The sequence below is a fragment of the Eurypyga helias genome, unplaced genomic scaffold (assembly GCF_000690775.1).
Source record: "Eurypyga helias isolate BGI_N326 unplaced genomic scaffold, ASM69077v1 scaffold26112, whole genome shotgun sequence".
Lineage (NCBI taxonomy): Eukaryota > Metazoa > Chordata > Aves > Eurypygiformes > Eurypygidae > Eurypyga > Eurypyga helias.
In genome coordinates, this window is record NW_010235828.1 from 23981 (window position 1) to 41819 (window position 17839).

The 17839-nt window shown below is 46.6% G+C and overlaps 1 protein-coding gene across 3 annotated transcripts in view; it reads left to right on the forward strand.

The window, feature by feature from the left end:
* Window positions 1-342: 342 nt before the first annotated feature.
* RBFOX2 (RNA binding protein, fox-1 homolog (C. elegans) 2) overlaps window positions 343-17839 on the forward strand; it is a 55079-nt gene continuing 37582 nt past the window's right edge. Inside the window, exons 1-3 of one of the 3 annotated variants that reach the window (XM_010146887.1) lie at window positions 379-574; window positions 6912-6919; window positions 10513-10659. In XM_010146887.1, coding sequence (XP_010145189.1) covers window positions 379-574; window positions 6912-6919; window positions 10513-10659 — 351 coding nt within the window. Of the gene's footprint in view, window positions 575-6911; window positions 6920-10512; window positions 10660-17839 lie in introns of all 3 variants that reach the window. The other 2 variants (XM_010146885.1, XM_010146886.1) reach the window with 2 other exon arrangements.

Below are 17839 nucleotides of genomic sequence, written 5' to 3' on the forward strand. Positions count from 1 at the left end.
ATTCTCTGTTCTAATGTTTCAGTGCCTCTTCCCCCTTCCAGAATAACGTTACTGTGAGTAAAGCATCGTGTGAGATTACAGGGATATGCGATTTGCAAACCCCATAATTTGTTCTCCATATGCCACCCAGTAGCGAGAAAGTTGCCCAAAATGGATTGAGTGTCATGGCTCAGAGGAGGAGGCGTGCTCTTTCTGATGGAGAAGATAATAGAAGACTCTGCAGTGTTACGGTGGCAGTGGGTGGGATATTCTCATGAACACGTGTGTGTGTATCGCTTCTCAGACTGATGTGTTGATCCCTCTTCTGTAGTATAAAGCTCTTTTTCTCCTTTTCCCTTTCTGCAGGGTAACCAGGAGCCAGCAGCAACTCCTGATGCAATGGTGCAGCCATTCACCACAATCCCATTTCCGCCACCCCCACAGAACGGGATTCCCACAGAGTACGGGGTGCCACACACTCAGGACTATGCAGGCCAGACCAGCGAGCACAATCTGACGCTCTACGGAAGCACGCAGCCGCATGGAGAGCAGAGCACGAACACGGCCAGCACGCAGAACGGATCTCTTGCAGTAAGTGCGGGAGGGAGCAGAGAGGGGAGCCGCAGGACGCCTGGGGAAAAAGCGGCCATTGATTAGATTGCTGACTGTTTCTAAGTACACAGCAAATCAGCAGTAGGCTCGAAAGGGAGAGAATCGTAAACATAACCGGTTCTCACCTCCCATTACTAGGTTCCTGTCTTTCCTCATGTGCACGTTCCCCTTGTAAATAGGTGTCTGCAAAGAGCAGTAATATTTGGGATCATGGTGTTTTTACTGTGATGGCATTGTGTGAAGACAGTCCTTTGCAAAATGGTTAATTACCTTCTGTTAATTGGTGAATGGTTCAAATGAATGCAGTGGAGACGGATTCTGGAACGTTGGTGGTGCAGAGGATCAGGGTGAGCACGTGCATTGTAGGTGTACTCCCAAGGTGGTTTTGTTTTCAGGAAGCTAGCAGACTAGAAAAATACTTCACTGACTTTCTGAAGATGGCAGGGAGCTTCAGAGGACAAAGATAGAGGAGGGCCTCTCACCTACTGGGCATCCATTTGCCAAACAAAGATTTTCACCTTCTTATATTTTTTTTTTTTCTTCTTCCCCTGGCCTGGAACTGGCACTGGGCAACATGCTGGCAGATTATCCCAGGAAAAGCTTTATCCACCCCTTAAGCCACTTGTTAAGACTTAACTTCCTAATAAAGAGCCTTATGGTGAGAGCCTTCGGTGCTCAGGGGCGGATTTAATCTGTTAATGCTTTCAGTTTTACTTGTAGTTGGGTGTTTGGCTCGTAGAGCTTATTTTTCCCCTGTAAGTACTGAGGGAATTCAGTGCCAATGATTGGAAGAACTGATAGTGCCAGCTTGAGTGTGCACGGTTCCTGGGGTGTGCTTCTGCTCCTTCTGCAGTGGGCAGTGGCTGCATGGTTGGCACCGCTGGTTGTGCCTTTGGTATCTTTGGTATCCTGGGAACACCACAACTTCAGCACCTCGAAGAACAAAAAGGGTACAAACCCTGTAAAGTACGTTCGTAGTGTGTAAAAGGAACTTCAGGAGCGTTTCTCAGCAAATCCAAACGGGAAGAGATCAGGCTGGAAATAAAAGCTAGGGCTGGTGCAGTGTGCAGAAATGCGAGTCATCATTTTGGTACCAGGTTATCCCATGTCCTTCCAGCCCCTAAGATCTGGGCTGCCTGTCTCCAGCAAACAGCTCTCGAGCACTGCCAGTTGGATGGGAAAGCTGGAAACAGGGAATAAAACAGGGCAGTGACTTTCCCCATGTTTTTTTTTTGCTATTCCCATCCTTGCCTAGAGCTTAAGAGCGTTTCTTTCTAATGGAAATGATGTGAGCCTTGACCTTGGATGTTAGCTCTTGCCAACCCTCCTGCTCCTCTTCCATATTAGGAGCCATCTCCGTGGTGCAGCAGGGCCGAGCTGTGTTTCATCAAGTGATGTCGACTCCGAGGAGCCCACAGCCCGCGGGGAGGCTGGCTAGCCCATGAGGAGGGACCAGGAGCCCATCTGTGTGGGAGGGAGCGTTGCTGGGAGACAGCGGTGTTGCCAGGAGGCTGTGGAGGGAGCCTGACTGGCAGGAGTTATCTGAGAAACAGGCTGAATAGCACTTATAGCTTGTACTTGCTCTTGGACACAGGTGGGCAGGCCTGGTCTGACCATTTGGCGTGGTTAAAGATGTGCGAGCTGAGTGTGCAGAGTGGGGCTCGCAGACTGCAGCTAGCTGGGGCAGGGTAAGGGTGCGGGCCAGGGCCTTGCTGCTGCTGCTATGGTTGGGACTGATCGAGCCCAGATGATCCCAGATGGTGGCACATGAAGAAATCCACAGGGAGGGGGAAGCGCCTCAGCCAGGAACCTTTCACGTGCCAGACTTCTACGTGCACAGGGTCCTGGATCTTCTGAGTCCCTTTGTCTTTCTGTCTGGGACTCCTTTGTGAAGTTATTTTGATTCTGCGGGCTGCCTTGGAATGTAGTTGCTTGTAACTTTTCTCAGAACGCTGATTAATGAGGTAGGAGCTAGGGGAAGGAAGAAGGCTCAGTAGTTACTCAAGCTAAAGCCTGCTATTAAAATACAGCAGAAGGGGTTGGCTATTTCACCTTGAACATCTGCAGCTAATGTCAAGCATCTTGTCCATCACGTACGCCAGTCATTACTTGCTTGACATACATACATCTCTGGTCCACGTGGACTGGACTGCTGTGTGTTAAGGCATATTTTCCTTTCACCATTTTTGTTGTCTTGCTCAAACAACAGTGCTGACTTTCACAGAGCAAAAAGTCATCGCGGGTGATGCATGATCCTTCCCCCTCATTACTGCGACTGACAAGCGCAGCTGCCGTCACGTGTGCGAACGCGATACCCGGACCCAACAGCCGGTGGATTCTTTAGCTGCTGGCTTCAAGCCTGTGCTCCCATGGGATGATTCAGAAATTCCTTTGGCCAGACAGATAAGGTGTCTCCTTGCTTTTAAGAACAAGGCCTGTGCTTGGTCCACTTGTCCGGACAGAAGGAGATAAGGAAAGGTGTGATTAGATGGCAGGGCTTTCCTGCTTTTCAGGCTGATAGCCCTCAGGATCATTGCAAAAGCAACAGAGGACAGGGGGTGGCTTAAGGGTCCCTCATGGAAAGGAGACTTTCTTCCATTTGGTAAGATGTTGTGCAGCAGGGTAGTGGGAAACGTTTTCATAGGAACTTGGCAGATTCTGGCAGGCAAGTCAGATTGAATGATTTGAGATTAGTGGTGGTGTCCGAGTTAATAGTGGCCTGGAAGCCTGAGGTCAAACATCAGCAGTGAATTTAAGTGAACTTTGGGAGTCAAAAGTCCACGCCTTCCTACGCAGTCTAAAAGCCCTGAGCAAAGGGGAACGACTGGTTGTGTCATCGGCTAAGGATGAGCCTGGGTCTAGAGGTCTGAGCCTAGTGGAAAGCATTCAAAGCTCTCAGGGCAGGGGCATGGAAAAGAAATTGGCACAATAGGTGGTGTAATACAAACAGCTTAATATTTTGGAATCTTTTTTTATTTTAGGATCAAGCTTCATCTGTGGGGCTTTGTTTCTTGCCTGGCATGTGGGTCTCTGAGCACCTGTCCTTTCTCTTGCTTCTGTCCCAAAGCACAGCTGAAAGACCTGGGATAAAAATAGGCTGAGGTACTGGACCATATTTGGCCTGCTCGGTCTGCCTGTTGCAGCCTGTCCCCTAAACCGCTGACGCACTGCGTTTCCCTTCTTATGGCGTGGGGTCGCCTGGTTTCTCCCCCTTTTCCCCTTTCTTGGTTTCCGTTAGCGCACTTATCCCTAATGGAGACACCAGCACAGATAGCTGCGAGCGGAGATGCTAATTAGCCTGCAGTACCTCTGGCAGCAGAGCTGATCTGAAGATTCACTGCTGTCAGAAAAGCGAGATCTGGCTCCAAGCGCAAACTCCCACTCCTATTTACTGGCGCTGGCATTCCTTACGTGAGCCGCTTTAATTCACTGACCTGGCAGAAAGCTGTCCAATTCTTTTGCTGGGTTAATGAATTAGAGCAGCTCGTGGAGGGATCCAGCAAACGCTGTTGTTGCAAGGTAAGCGTGCGGAGTGCATGGCCAGGAGCCGAGAGCAATTGTCAGCTCTCTGCATCTCCCGGCGCTCTACCCGCGGAGGGAAGATTAATCATCCGCTCAACTCAAAAAGCTTGCTCGGTAGTAAATGCAATGCACTTAATACTGTGAGCTGATTATTCAACTCGTTTCTCTTGTTAATGTCAGAGGGAAGAATCTGTGTGTCTGTATAAATTATGAAATGCAGCTGGAGGTGTAGAAGTGGAGGAATAAGTTTATGTAAATTACTTCGCATGAAAATGGCAGGTGCTGTCGCCTTGGCGTTACGTTGTCGTGAACCGATATAAAGCATTATTTAATTACAGAGCCTCGTGTGTCCCGGCTTCTTGACGTGCCACACTGAAACATCTTTAACTCATCTGCTGTACCATAAAAGGATACTGACTTTTGGATTTCTTACGGGAGACACGTCTGTGGTGGGGGACCCCTGTGTAGCCCGCTCAGAAGCGAGACACGGGAGGCCGCTCGGTCGCCTGGCTGTGCCCCCATATCCCTAGTGAGGGTTGGGAAAGAAGGGAGCCAATGGCACCGATGGTTCCTCAGCTGACTTCTGTAACACATGGATGATGTTATAATGATGACTTTCCCCTGGGTATTTCTTGCCTAGTCTGAGATTGCAGAATTTTCCCCTGTAATTATTTTTCATCACTTCAGTAATTAAAGCAATTGCTCATGTGAGGTATTTCAGGTGAAGAATATGTTTAATGAATATCCTCACTCATCTTCTGATACTGCTGAGCAGGTAGGCACGAGGAAGAAGTAGCTTCAAATAAGTAGCTAACTGCTGATTGTTTGGCCACCTCAGCTTGGAAATTGCTGTCTTGAGGTAGCAAACTCTGACATTTAACATCAGGAGTTTGCTTTGAGCATGAGGCAAATTATTGTCAGCATTTGTAGACTTGTGTCTAGTGAGGCAGATTTAAAAATGATTTCAAAAGAGAAATAGGAAATAAATCAGCAAGTATCATTACATTATACAGCTGTGGTCCTTCTGCATGTCTCAAAGGTTACAGTAGATCTAGAAGTAGTACAGGGGATGATAATAGTGATGATGAAAGAGATGTAGCAGGTTCTTTATGAGAAGAAATTAAATTTTCACTGATGGAAAGAGCAGACAGGAATGAAGGCATAGAACAGATACATTGAATATTGAATGGTGTGGGAAATAAAACAAGGAAATTTCCCATTTTCACTTACTGGGATGCACGCAGGAAATAATTGGGTGCCATGTGTGGAAAAACACAGATATTTTTCTTGTGTTTTCCATATAGTGAAGAACTTAGCACTGAAAGCCTTGTCTCAGTTTCCAAAGCATCCTGAAGACATCAACTGGCTCAGTTTGCTGGAGGCTGTGCTGGAGAAAGGTCACCGAGCGTTTTCCCTGCCCTTATATTCTTCCACAGATGCCACAGATTTGGCAGCTGTCAGAAAAGATAGTGGGCTGGTCAGTGTGTGCCTGTTCTTCTGTCAGGGGAGCGGCTCGGGAAGTCTTGCCGTCTCCTTCACCACGTCAGGGCACCCCTGTTTATGAGGAATGGGCTGGAACTGCTCACAAAGGGTTTGATGTGGTGACCAGCAGAGCTGGCCTTTCAGGGGGCTTCATTTCACCACTTTGTTGAATGGGGGTGGGCAGAGAAGGGAAAGAAGCACCAAAGACTGCTATTAAATAATACGATTCGGAAGAACAGAGTAATTTTCAACATCACTACGTGGAAAACGCTGTCTGACATGTTAGAGATGGCTTTGTTGCGCAGGATAGGTGGCAAGGCTTCCTGTGTGCTTTCCTGTGTTAGGTTTGTGTTCTCTCTTCAGGTTGGGTATACCTTTCTTTAATGAGGAAAGTGAACAAAATGACTGAAGCTCAGTATGTCTGAAAAACAGGTAACTAACAAGCAGAAAAAGTGTGCCCTGACTTAACCTGACTATTCAAAATTGTTAAAATCCTAGCAGAACAAACTTGCTATGTCCTTAGCAATTTTTTTCTTTAGTCCTTTTTCTGGCATATTTAAAGTACTTGGGCACGTTGTTAATTGTGCCTGTAGTGAACCTCAGTTTGTTTGGTTTTTTTAATACAACACTGCTGGCATCTCTGAAAAATCAAGTGTATGGCTATAATGCTAAAATTGAATGTACTGCTGTTGAAAGGTGATTTTTAGCCCTGCTGCGGTCTTCTGTCTGCTACACAAGTGCTGTTAGGCAGCAGAAGTTCCCCATGCCCTTTGCTCTTGGATGTGTAGGATCTTGGTCCTACCCCGGTAGAGTGCGATGGGGTGGGAGGCGGGTTTTGTGTCTGGTGCCTAATTTATCACTAGTTTTTCCACCAGACCTGCTCAGTGGGTATCTTCGTTGATGAGTTTTGACGTGGGTTCTTCACCAGACATTGCAGAGATCTTCCTTCCCACGTTGTCTGCACGCCGCTTTGTGGTGGGAAGATCGCCTTCTGCCAGTCATAGCTTCCAGTCCTTGTCTCCACACAGTTCCTCAAGCTCTTGATCCAAACAAGGTCTTTTTTTTTTTAAATTGGATCCGAGGCTGGTCTAGAAGCAGTGGAGTGAGCACAGTCTGTCTCCCAGATTTGTAAGCCACCCAAGTCCCCTTTTAAATATAGTTATTAGTTACAGTTTGTATTTTGTAAATATTTTCTTTGCAGTGATTTATGGCTCTTAACCTCCTCATCATGATTCACAACATTTTGGACCGCGTGCTTCCTGGGGGAGAGGACGGGGGGGTGTTGTTTTTTGCTTTTCTATAACATGGACCTGAAGCGGTTCCAGTTCTAGAAGCAAGTGGGAGAGGGAAACAAAATGTGCTGGGTATTAATAGTCTCTGTTTTGGACTGTCGCGTTGGTTTTTGGCTCGTCAGGGAGGTAGCCCTCTGTGGCCACGCAGATGGAGATCTGCTCCGAGCTCCGGTGGCGCTGGAGCCCCTGCCTCCCTCCCACTGAGGAGGAATCCTCAGCAATTGCTTCTTCACCAGCTACTTTAGGACAGAAGAGTCTAGTCGAGAGGTGGGAAGATAGTTGTGGAGCGGCCCCCAAACCTTTCGGAACACGCTCGTGTTGCCAGGGCGTACGTGCCATGTATATACATCCGTGCTGCTCTGCAGCTGCCTCCCCCTGCTTAGGGCTCCCGTACTGCTGGCGGGTGGAAGGCAGGAGCTGGCACGGGCACGCAGGCAGCGAGTAGTTGAGAGTGAAGCACATACTGTGCGTGTCCTGAGCTCTGATGCGTCTCTCGGTGACCTTGAGCAGAGCTCAAAGCTGGCGCGTGCGTGCATGCCATTATCACCTGCATAAGTACACGTTAGCAGGCTGTGCTGCGGAGGGAAGGTGGATCCAGTAGTGTTTCGAAGCACCGGATCCTTGTGGTGGCACGTCTCGGTGTTGCCTGATGACAGGCACTGAGACGTAAGGAACGTGTATTAGCTCCCTTCTGGGCTGAATCACTGTTTAGCCAAGGGAGAAGGCTAGTTCTTTGCTGGGAAGTGCTGCCGTAAGGCCGGAAGGAAGGAGCTGAAACTCAGGGTGGGGAGCGGGCACTCGGTGAAATGTGGGCTTTTATCGTCTGGCCTGGTCAGGGTAGTGCTGTTGCCAGTCTCCATTATGTGCTGCCTGAAAGCAGGCTCCGGGCCCTTCCTTTCATCTCCTTCCTAATGAATTAAGACAAGGAATAACTATAAAAGGAGGGGGAAAAAAAAAAAAGGCAAGGTCTGAGAAGACTGCTTCTTTCATTTATGTTGTAGCTGAACGTGTGGCAGTAGACAAATGTATTGAGCTGATGTTATAGTGGCTGGAAGTTCAGATCTTGCCTTAGGGCCATGGGCGTTAGAAAGGAGGGAGCTACAGCATCCAGAGAGAGAAGGTATTTAATGGTAAGCTGCTGCTGAGAAATCGGGATATGTGAAAGCCTGAAAAGCATTTGGGGACACTTAGCGTGGTCAGAAGGTAAGAGTGGACCGAGATCCCCTCTTCCTTCTATTGTTTCTCCTGTTTGAAGCCTTTGTCTTCCTGTAGACATCCGGCGTGCCGCACGCCGGCTCTGTGTGGCAGCAGCAGGGCCATATGCAGGAACAGCTGCGAGCAGGCCACGGTACATGATACATCACACCCTTGGTAGGCAAGGAGTTCTGCCCTCTGCCTGCCAACAAATGGGTGGGAGAGGAGTGCAGGCGACCTCCTGGCTTCTTCCCCGGTGGACGTGGCAGATCCAGTCCTGTGCAACCTATATTTGAATTTAAAGGCTCAAATGTTTGCCCTCACCATTCAGAATCTGTGCCTTTGCTCGTTCGCACTGCAGAATATGCACTAGTGTGCGTGCTCGAGGATGCACCTGGGTGCATGGGTGTTTGCCCGCTTGCCAATTCCACATAAAGCCATAGAAAACACAGGATTTGGCAAATTGCACTTGCAGGGCTCCAAAATGGATTGCAGAGATCCCTGTTAGCAGGAGTGTCAGTGATTGTGGGGAGTAATCTCGGAGCTTGCAAGTGTTGCGTACGGTGGTGATGGATAGGCTACTCTTGTCTTTTGTCCTGCTTGGACAGATTGGCCCTGGGGAGCAAAGGACTGATGGAGTCATAAAAATAAACCCACCACATAGCGCGGCGTGATTTAATCGCAAGCCAGCTGCATGGGTTCTTCCCCTCGGGTGCGCTCCGTATGTTTGGAGATGCATTTTGTCATCGGGGTGAGGGCAGGAGAAGAGGGGGCGCCTGGAGAGGGCGAGGCAGCATTTTAGATAAGATCAAATGGAAGTTTCTGAGGTTGTTATCAAAAATGGGATGTTGGGGGGATGGAGAAGTCTTAGCCAAATAAAAATGCTTCGTCCTGCTAGGCTTCTCCTGAGACTTGCACGACTCTGGGAAGCAGGGGGACTTGCAGGGCGCTATCTTTGTTCTTCCTATCACAGCTTAATTTATGTCAACCAGATGAAACATGCTTTGTGCTGCCTGCACAGCCCAACTAAACTAAAATGGAAAGCTGCCACTGCAAATAACTAAGGCCCCAAAACAAAACAAACCCACAAACCACCCTACTATTAAATCTCTATTTTAAAGGCCTATATGTGTTTTTGAAGGTGCCTAAAAAAGGCTGACTCTAGCAATTACACGGTCATTGCCTTCTTGTAGAACTTCTTTTAACTTGATGGGCTAAGGAAGAAGTCAGAGTAGCATCTGAAGAGACAAAATGTCACTTAAATGTGCATCACACCGGTGGTGAAAGCATGACTCCTGGGAGGCTGAGGCAAGCAGCGGGAGATCGCATGAGTGGGTGGGTGCTCTTTGAATACCTTGGCCTGTCACTGCATCCTCTTGGAAAGGGGCAGAGCAATAAAACTGACAAAATTGGAGTGTACTTTGTTCTGTAGCTCGGAATTTTTGAGGCCATCATTTCTGACTGAAGTGCAAAAAATACCATTTTTCTCATCAAGCCATTTTGCAAAGGGACCTTGCTTTTTATGTAGTGCTGTGCTCAAATTTTACCACCTCTTAGTCCAAGCTCAACACGAGTGGCAGAGGTTTTCTTCCTTTCTATCCCGTGCCAGTCATCTGTGGGGCTGTTAGATCTCACCCCTGGCACACTGGTCCCCCCGTTCCTCTGCCTTCTTGCTGAGCACAAGTGACCTGGCTTTGCTGTACCAGTCAGTGCTTGGGAATGCTGGAACAAATTCCCTTGGTTTAGCTGTGGAATTGGTAGCAGAAAGAAGCACTTGGAGGCTTTACAAATCCTGACGTGGTAATGGCTGTTTCCTGTCTCTGGGCTGACTTCTAAATGCATGAGAAAAGTTAAACAGAGTAAGGTGTTGGTACATGGATTTTACCATTTAATTATAGATCTTCTTTTGGGGTAATGTTTCTGTGGAGGGAGCTCCACAGAGCAGATGCCATTTTGCCTGGGGATGCATTTCTGGTATTGGCCTGATGAAGAGCTGCCACTTCAGCTGTGGGATTGTGATGATTGCATGAACATCCTGCCACATGGGATTAGAGTGGCGGTACTACCTCCCGCCTTCAGGATGTGAAAGATCCGCCTCTTCATTAGGGCTTTCATATGGTGGCAGCTGAAATGAGGAAGGACAGGTGAAAAGAGAGGAAGCACTTTAAGAAAACCAAAGGCAAATCTACTAAGCTAAAAGGTGATATGCGGGGAGGGAGGCTGAGATCTCATTACTGTTTACTCATGGAGAGGGAGGGGAAGAACAACGGATCGATTGTTAGGTGTTACTGGCTTTATCAAAGTAATTGTCAAGCGCTAGATACCGCAGTCACAAATGTAGTGCTAATACCTAAAAGGAGATAGACAAAGCACGTAAAAGGAATCTTTGTGGTTTCTGTTCATGCACACGCTTTTGTCTTTCTGATTTCAGCAGACAGAAGGAGGGGCACAGACAGATGGACAGCAATCACAGACACAGAGCAGTGAGAATACCGAGAGCAAATCCACTCCAAAACGGCTTCACGTGTCTAACATTCCCTTCCGCTTTCGAGATCCTGACCTTCGGCAGATGTTTGGGGTAAGTTACCAGTGCCTTTTAAGGCATGGCGCGTTCTCCTTCCCCGCAGGTGGGACACGTGGTGCTGGTGTATTCGTGTGACTGAATTCCCCCTCAGTTTAGTCATCACACTAACGTGATTAGCAGAACTGGGACAGTTGGTACCGTTTACCTGAGCTGGTAAAGACACATGAAAACTGTAACTGTGTTGTCCGTGTCAAGATGTTCTGTGTAACCTAACAATGGGTTTGAGTGGAAAAAAAACCCCCACAACAAAATGAAGCTTCACCTTATTTCCCAGTACAGACTAGGATTAAACATTGACTTAATATATCCCTTGCAAAGCACTGTTTTTTCAGTTGCTTAGAAACTTGGTGAAATATTTATGTCTTTCCTCATGATCCACTTCTGTGATGAAAAATAGCTGCAAGGAATTGGCCAACTAGCAATTGCATGTGGAAAAGCTGGTGCAAGTCAGATGGTATTTTACACTGTGTATGATATACATTCTGTTTCTTTTTGACCAAATAGTTTGTCTTCCCTGATCTTTGCCATTCATCATTCTCCATTTCTAAGCTCTTTGGGGTAGAGTTTGTTCACATGAGTGTAGGTGGTGACTCATTCCATGTGAACACAGAGATAAAGGAGCTAGGTGCCTCATGATGTAACCTTCAGGTGAAGTTACCTACACGTCATCGTTGGAAATATTTGACTTGTTGATATGGTGGGTGCATCCTTGGTTGATGGCATGTTTTAAAGTCCTCAGAAGTATTTCTCATTATTTATAATTTTTGCTGCCTGTTTAAGATGCAGTGCAGAGGACTCAGGTCAGGAAAGACCAAAGCTAAGATTCTTCTTGCCACTTAGGCTTTGAGTATATCCCTTGGTCCTAGCTGCGTAGCCAGCTTCTCCTCCAGACTCTGCAGTATTCCTGTTCTGGTTGTTGCATCTCTTGAGCCATCTGTGGGGGTGTGTATGCACGCACATACACGCACGCTCTCACACGGAGAGTAGTGTTACGGTATTGTAAAGGTGACACATTCATGGACTTCAGGCTTGGACTGCTGTAAGCAAGAGAAGAATTAGGCTTTACCTGTTCGTAGCTTGGACAGTACAAAGCGAGCAAAATATGAAAAATTTCACTGATGATCTTCAGCAAGAGTCCCAATTGCTACATGTTGTGAGAGATCTTTGCTCCATGTTCTTGGAGCTTTCTGTGTCTGTAAGAAACTGTTTTTTGGATGAGACCAAATGGACAGAGGTGGTCAAAATGCAAGGCTGCTCTTCAGAGGGACTGGCCAGGCTGGAGAAATGGGCTGACAGGAATCTTAAGATGCTCAATGAGTGAGTTTCAGGCCTTCCATCTGGGAGGGAATAACCCCGGCAGCAGTAGAGGCTGGGGGCCGATTGTCTAGGAAGACGCTCTGCAGTAAAACATGTGGGGGCCCTGAGGGACACCTGGAAGATAAGCAGCAGTGTGCCCTTGCAGGAAGGGTGGCTGAGCGTGCCCTTGGCTGTGTTAGCGAGTAGACAGCAGGCTCAGGGAAGCGATCCTTTCCCTGTCTGCAGCTCTTCCTGGGACTGCATCTGGAGTATGTGTCCAGTTTGGGCTCTCTGGTGCAAGAAGTGCATTTCGTCTAAGGGAAGTACTGGAGCGAACCCAGTGGGCACCACTGAGGTGGTCGGGGGGCTGGGGAACGTGGCATGTGAGCAGAGACCTGGGGCTGCTCAGCCTTGAGAGAAGGCACGGGGGGAGATTTTTGTTGTCTGCAGCTACCTGATCAGAGGATACACAAAAGAGGTAGCCAGATTAATCATAGAATCATATGATTTCTGTTTGGGTTGGAAGGGACCTTACAGACCATCCAGTTCCAACCTCCCTGCCATGGGCAGGGACACCTTCCACTAGACCAGGTTACTCAAAGCCTCATCCAGCCTGGCCTTGAACGCTTCCAGGGATGGGGCATCCACAGCTTCTATGGGCAACCTATTCCAGTGCTTCTAGTGATTCTTTCTGGTTGTCTGTAACCATGAGATGAGAGACAACAAACACAGGTTGTAACAAGGCAAATTTTGATCAGATAGCAGGAAAATATTTTTGATTTTTGCTCTGAGGGTGGTTAAATAGTGGAACCTGTTGCTCAGAGAGGTGGTGGAACTTCCATCCTTGAAGGTATTTGCCTTGACTGAGGACAGCGTGGCCACCCTGGTCTCATTTGACCTGCTCTGAGCAGGGGTTTCACTAAATGACCTCTGGAGGCAGGTCCCAGCCGAAATCATGGTTCTGTGATTACATTGCAAGAGGCCTGGGTTTGCTTCTGTGTTGTTCATACGTTCGATTGTCACATTCTTGACATCTGTGGGAATGTTTTCAGGGTGAAACTCATCTCCTGGCAATCTGTGATTGCTGAATCTTCTCAGTTGCCATTTCTGCTTTTGTGTTTTTTAGATTGCTTTTTGCTGTTGCAGGGCTGTGTGGTAGGCAGTTCCGTCCGGTTTGGATAAACCGGTTGCTGAAATCACAGCCAGTTCTTGGACCACCTGCTGCAATCTGTATTTAGCACGTCCTGCTCCCTGCTACTGCTGCTCCCTGCTACTGCTGCTCCCCTCTCGTCAAAGCTGCATCGCTTGCATGAATTGTTCCACATTGTTGCTGCCTCTTCCTTTGGGACCAGGGCTGGCTTGACGACTGGCCCCTTTCAAACTTGTTCACCTTGATGCTGTTCCTCCCTGTGCTCCTGGTGTGGGGGACATGGATGAGATGGAAATGACAAGAACATCCTTGTCCTGGTGACTCTTAACCTCTGCTTTGCAGGTTGAGAGACTCAGGCAATTGGAATGCGCTGCTGGCCTGAGAAGGGACTTGTAGAAAATGCAGCCTGACTGCTTGCATTAAACCTTTCTATCCTTTTCTGGGCCCATATCATGCCACTTGTACATAGAAGGGGCGAGGAAATGGTTAGGGTGAGTTGGTTTCTGGTGTTTCTCAAGTTACTTTATTTCATCATCTCAAGTTCCAGCACAGTGATGTGATTTTCACTAGGGTAAATGGTATATTCCCTATAAAACCTTTTACTAGTTCACCTGGCCGTGTGTGTGCACAGAGGTGTGCCTAACAGAAGAGCTTTCATCTTCTGGAGCACAAAAAACCTCCAGTGTCATTTTCATGTAATAGAAAGCTTTGCTACTTTGCCAACGAAATAATCAATGGTTCTTGCACATATTCCTTTTTCTTTCAGTGATGCTTCTCTCGGCATGCTGAGAGGCTCAAGCAGGAGAGAGTTTCTCTCTGAATTTCTTTTTCAGGATCAGGATGCTTTCCCTTGGGTGACTCACTGAAACCAACCCTTTCTCCTGAGGGGGACTGAGGGATTGTCTGAGTCGTTAGCTGTGGCTGGCCTGTAACCCCCGTCTTCTCCCTCGCCCTTCTGCGTGTCAGGTCATATCTCCTCAACGTCATATCTGAGAGACTCAAAATCCTTGCCCGGAGTGATTTTCCCAAGCTACTGTACAAAGAGAGGAATTGGGTAGACAGCAAAGCTGTGGAGGAAGAAATAAATGTGATGGGAGGGAGGGAGCAAAGAAGTCCCCTGAGGATGGAACAGCATGCGAGAGGTCAGCCCAGTCCTGGGGCGCAGAACATTAGCTAATGCTTTCGTCCATGCCTGAGTAGAGGTGGGCTTCGGATGTGTTGTCCCCCGTGTGATTAAATGGATATTACGTAACGCTTTTGAAACCCTCACGGTTTGTGAGAGCTGCAGACATACAGATTTCCTGACAAGCTCAAGTTGTTCGGGTTTCAAACCATCTCTCGCCTATTACATGTTTCTAACAGGTCCTGGAGATATCCTCGGGAATGGAATAATCATTTCCTTATGTAGATGCTTCTTATAGGGAGGCAGATAGAATAGGCCTCTTAAAACAGGTAATATTTACTTGACATTTCATGATGCCAATAAAAAGACTTCCAGAAAGCTTCTAGAAGGAATAGGTCATTTTTTAATGCACAACGTTCTGCATCCACAGTGGAATAAATCAATAGTTGACCTTGTTGTAGCAGATAAAGAAGAGTTAATAGCTGACCTGAAATCCCACGGTTGCCTAGGTACCAGGGATTGTTATTTGTCTGTATTTACTTTGTGCAAACAGAATGTGGCATCAGGCAGTAATGTAAGGAGCTTTGGAAGAGTCTGTTTCTTCACGTTTAAACAGTTGGCAGGATAACTGCCAGGGAAGGTGCCTTTAAAGTGAAGTGTTAATGGAAGCCAAAAAGTATTCAACAAAATCATGCTGATGGCCAAAGAGGCATGATTCCTCAGTCACTGGAACCATGTTAATGAACCAGAAAGCATTCTGCACAATAGGCAGAGAGGATGAAGAGAAGGAGGGAGTAAATGGCAGCGAATATAATTGCAAACTTCATCAAAGAAGCAGGTGAGAAAGGAAATGTGCTAATCATGGGGATATTGGTGATGTAGGTTCAGAGAAGGCGTCAATATTTTACATGCAAAGAGAAAAGATCTAGGTGTAGGTACAATATAAAATTAGGAAATAGTTGTGTGGTTTTGGGGAGAAAACACCCACAAATAATGACAGACAAACAAAAACCAAACAGAGAAAAGAAAAAAAAAACAAACCACAACAAAACCCCCCAACTTGCTGTGTTTATGATTTAAGAGGAGGTATTTGTACTATATCTGGTTTTGTATATAACAAGGGAGGATGAGGCAGTGCTCAATAATATTTAAAAACCAGCAGATCTAGATAAGGTACCTCCAAAGCAAGGAGCTCTTTTATTCATTAATGTTAATTTTTAGCCCATTCTTCCAAGCTCGGGGAGTTGCAGAAGGCTGGAATGCTGCCCGCCCGGATTCAGCATTGAAAGGGATGACCCAAAGAGCTACGAACTGTATCTGTATGTTGATCCAAGATAAAAACAATTCTGGAAAGTTTTAAAAACTGTCAGAATATGAAGAAATGGTTTCACATCTATTCATTGTGACTTGGTATAAGGTACTGTACATCTTTGCAGACAAGTACTGTCTTGTCTATTTTGGCAAGATTGTACGAAGCAGTACTGATGCGGTTGAACATGGCCCAACTGATTTAACTCGTCTGAGTGACCAATGTTGATTTAAAAGTAAAATAAAACAAACACAGAAGACATTAGGAGGAATAAAAACCTCTTTAGTGATAGACAATAAAAAGTAGTAGTTATTGGGGAGACACCAGTGATGAAGACTGTTTCTAGGGAGTTTCCCCAGGGGTCTGTTTCAGTCATGGTCCTGTTCAGTGTCTGTATTACCCTAGGAGACAGGGCTACTGAAACCGTGCCAGGAAGGTTTGCGGCTAAAAAGCTGCTTAGGAGGAGGAAAGAGAAAGATAAGGTTACTGATAGAAAATGAATTGAAATGCCTGGTTAACTGATGATAAATCCAACAAAAACGTGTTTGATGCAGCTCAGCGCGGAGTACTGAGCACGTGGGAAGTGGGCTGTGCTTGTAGGATGGAAAGCTTTCTTTGGAAAACACCGCTTTGGGAGAGCATTGGTGATTGTTGGAGATAGGTGCTTTAACGGTGCAAAGGGAGGTATCCAGCTGAAGGAGGGATGTGATCTTGCTCACGTTCAAGGTTGAAAAGACTGTGACTGCATAATTTTGTTCAGTTCTGAGATCAGTTTAGGACCAAAAAAAATAACCTAGGGCTTGGAAGATGAGTGGCTTTTCAACTGTGTGAGGTGTTGGGTACATGGTTTACTCAGCTTATTAAAGAAAAGTTGGGAGATGACAGGTCTGTTCTGTACAGGTCCTTATGCATGGATGATAACTACTAATAGAGGGTTTAGGTCTTGTTTATAGTCATAATAAGATTTTCCAGTTGGAAGCTGAGATTTAACACAATTAACCTTGAAATAGGAGAAAAATACTTAGTCATTTAGGCTAATTTAAACAGGGTAACCACCTACCAGAGAGTAGAAGAGTTGCCATTGTGGTAAAAGCAAGTTAGCAACTCTCTTCAAAATCTTACTGTCCAGTTTCTGAGGGACATCCTTTGGCTGGTATGTGTAAGGACTCTGGCGTGATGGTAGTACTGGCGGGCTCTCCCCTTTCTCACTGGACCGTGGATGCAGAAGGAAAGCTCAAGTTTCCCTCAGCGTGTTTCCAGTCCTTTCATCTTTGTGCTGTGCTAGTGTCCGTGCTTGTACCTCATGGCTGATAGCTTCAGTCCTTCTCTCTTAGGCTTCAAGAAGCAGTTTCCCTCCCAGTATAAAATAGGCTGAGATACTCTGGTCGTTTCTGGATTTCAGTCAGATGGACATCAGAGTCTCCTGGGGAAGATGGAAGGTGGGTTGGACTGCCTGAAAAAGGAAAATCCATCTGTTCCCAAGCTGTGATGAAACGCTCTTTGCTCAAGAATCTCCAACTGTTTTTAAAAAGGAGATATAGTGTAAGGTAAAGATAAGGACTGTGTTGATGACGATTGCAGCTGAAGGTGGGGTAGCACAGTACAAGGTGTGAATTCTCCCAGGCTCTGGCTTCCGATGGAGATGTTGGCTTTTTTTAAAGCATGCTTACTCCATGGCTACTACTAGTAGGCTGTTACCTACTTCTGGTGGGGAACGTCATGAGCCCAGTTGATGACGGGGTTTTTGTGTGTTATCAGCTACAGCAGTAATAATGCATAGCTGGTTTATTAAGTGTGACAGATTGGTCACCTTTATATAACTTTCAGTTAATGAAGCTATGAATAACTTATTGTATTAAAGGTGACATAATGTAGCTACTTTTTTTTAACATAGGATTTTAAGGCGAGTAATGTCATTATCCTTTCCCTTCTATGCACAATTCATACCTCTACTGTGAGGTTCTTTACGCTAAACGTTTGTGGTAGGCCACTGCTGTGTGTGACCCAAGCAGCACAGCTCCGTGAACTCAGATATTCTTGGAAGTTCTTGTAGCCTTCAGGTCTCTGCCTCTGGGGAAACATTTTGTTGCTTCTCACTTCCTAAAATACCTCAGTGGCTGCAATTTCTCATCAAACTTCATTCTGGTGTCAAGAGTGCAAAGCACATCCGTGAGCCTGTAGTTGGAGGCTAAAGCAGTAACAAGCTAGGCCACAGCTCTTTCTCACCAAGAACTGGGTGGACTTTTAAGGCTGTATTTGCCAGTAAATAAATTTAAATACACAAGTAATCTATGAT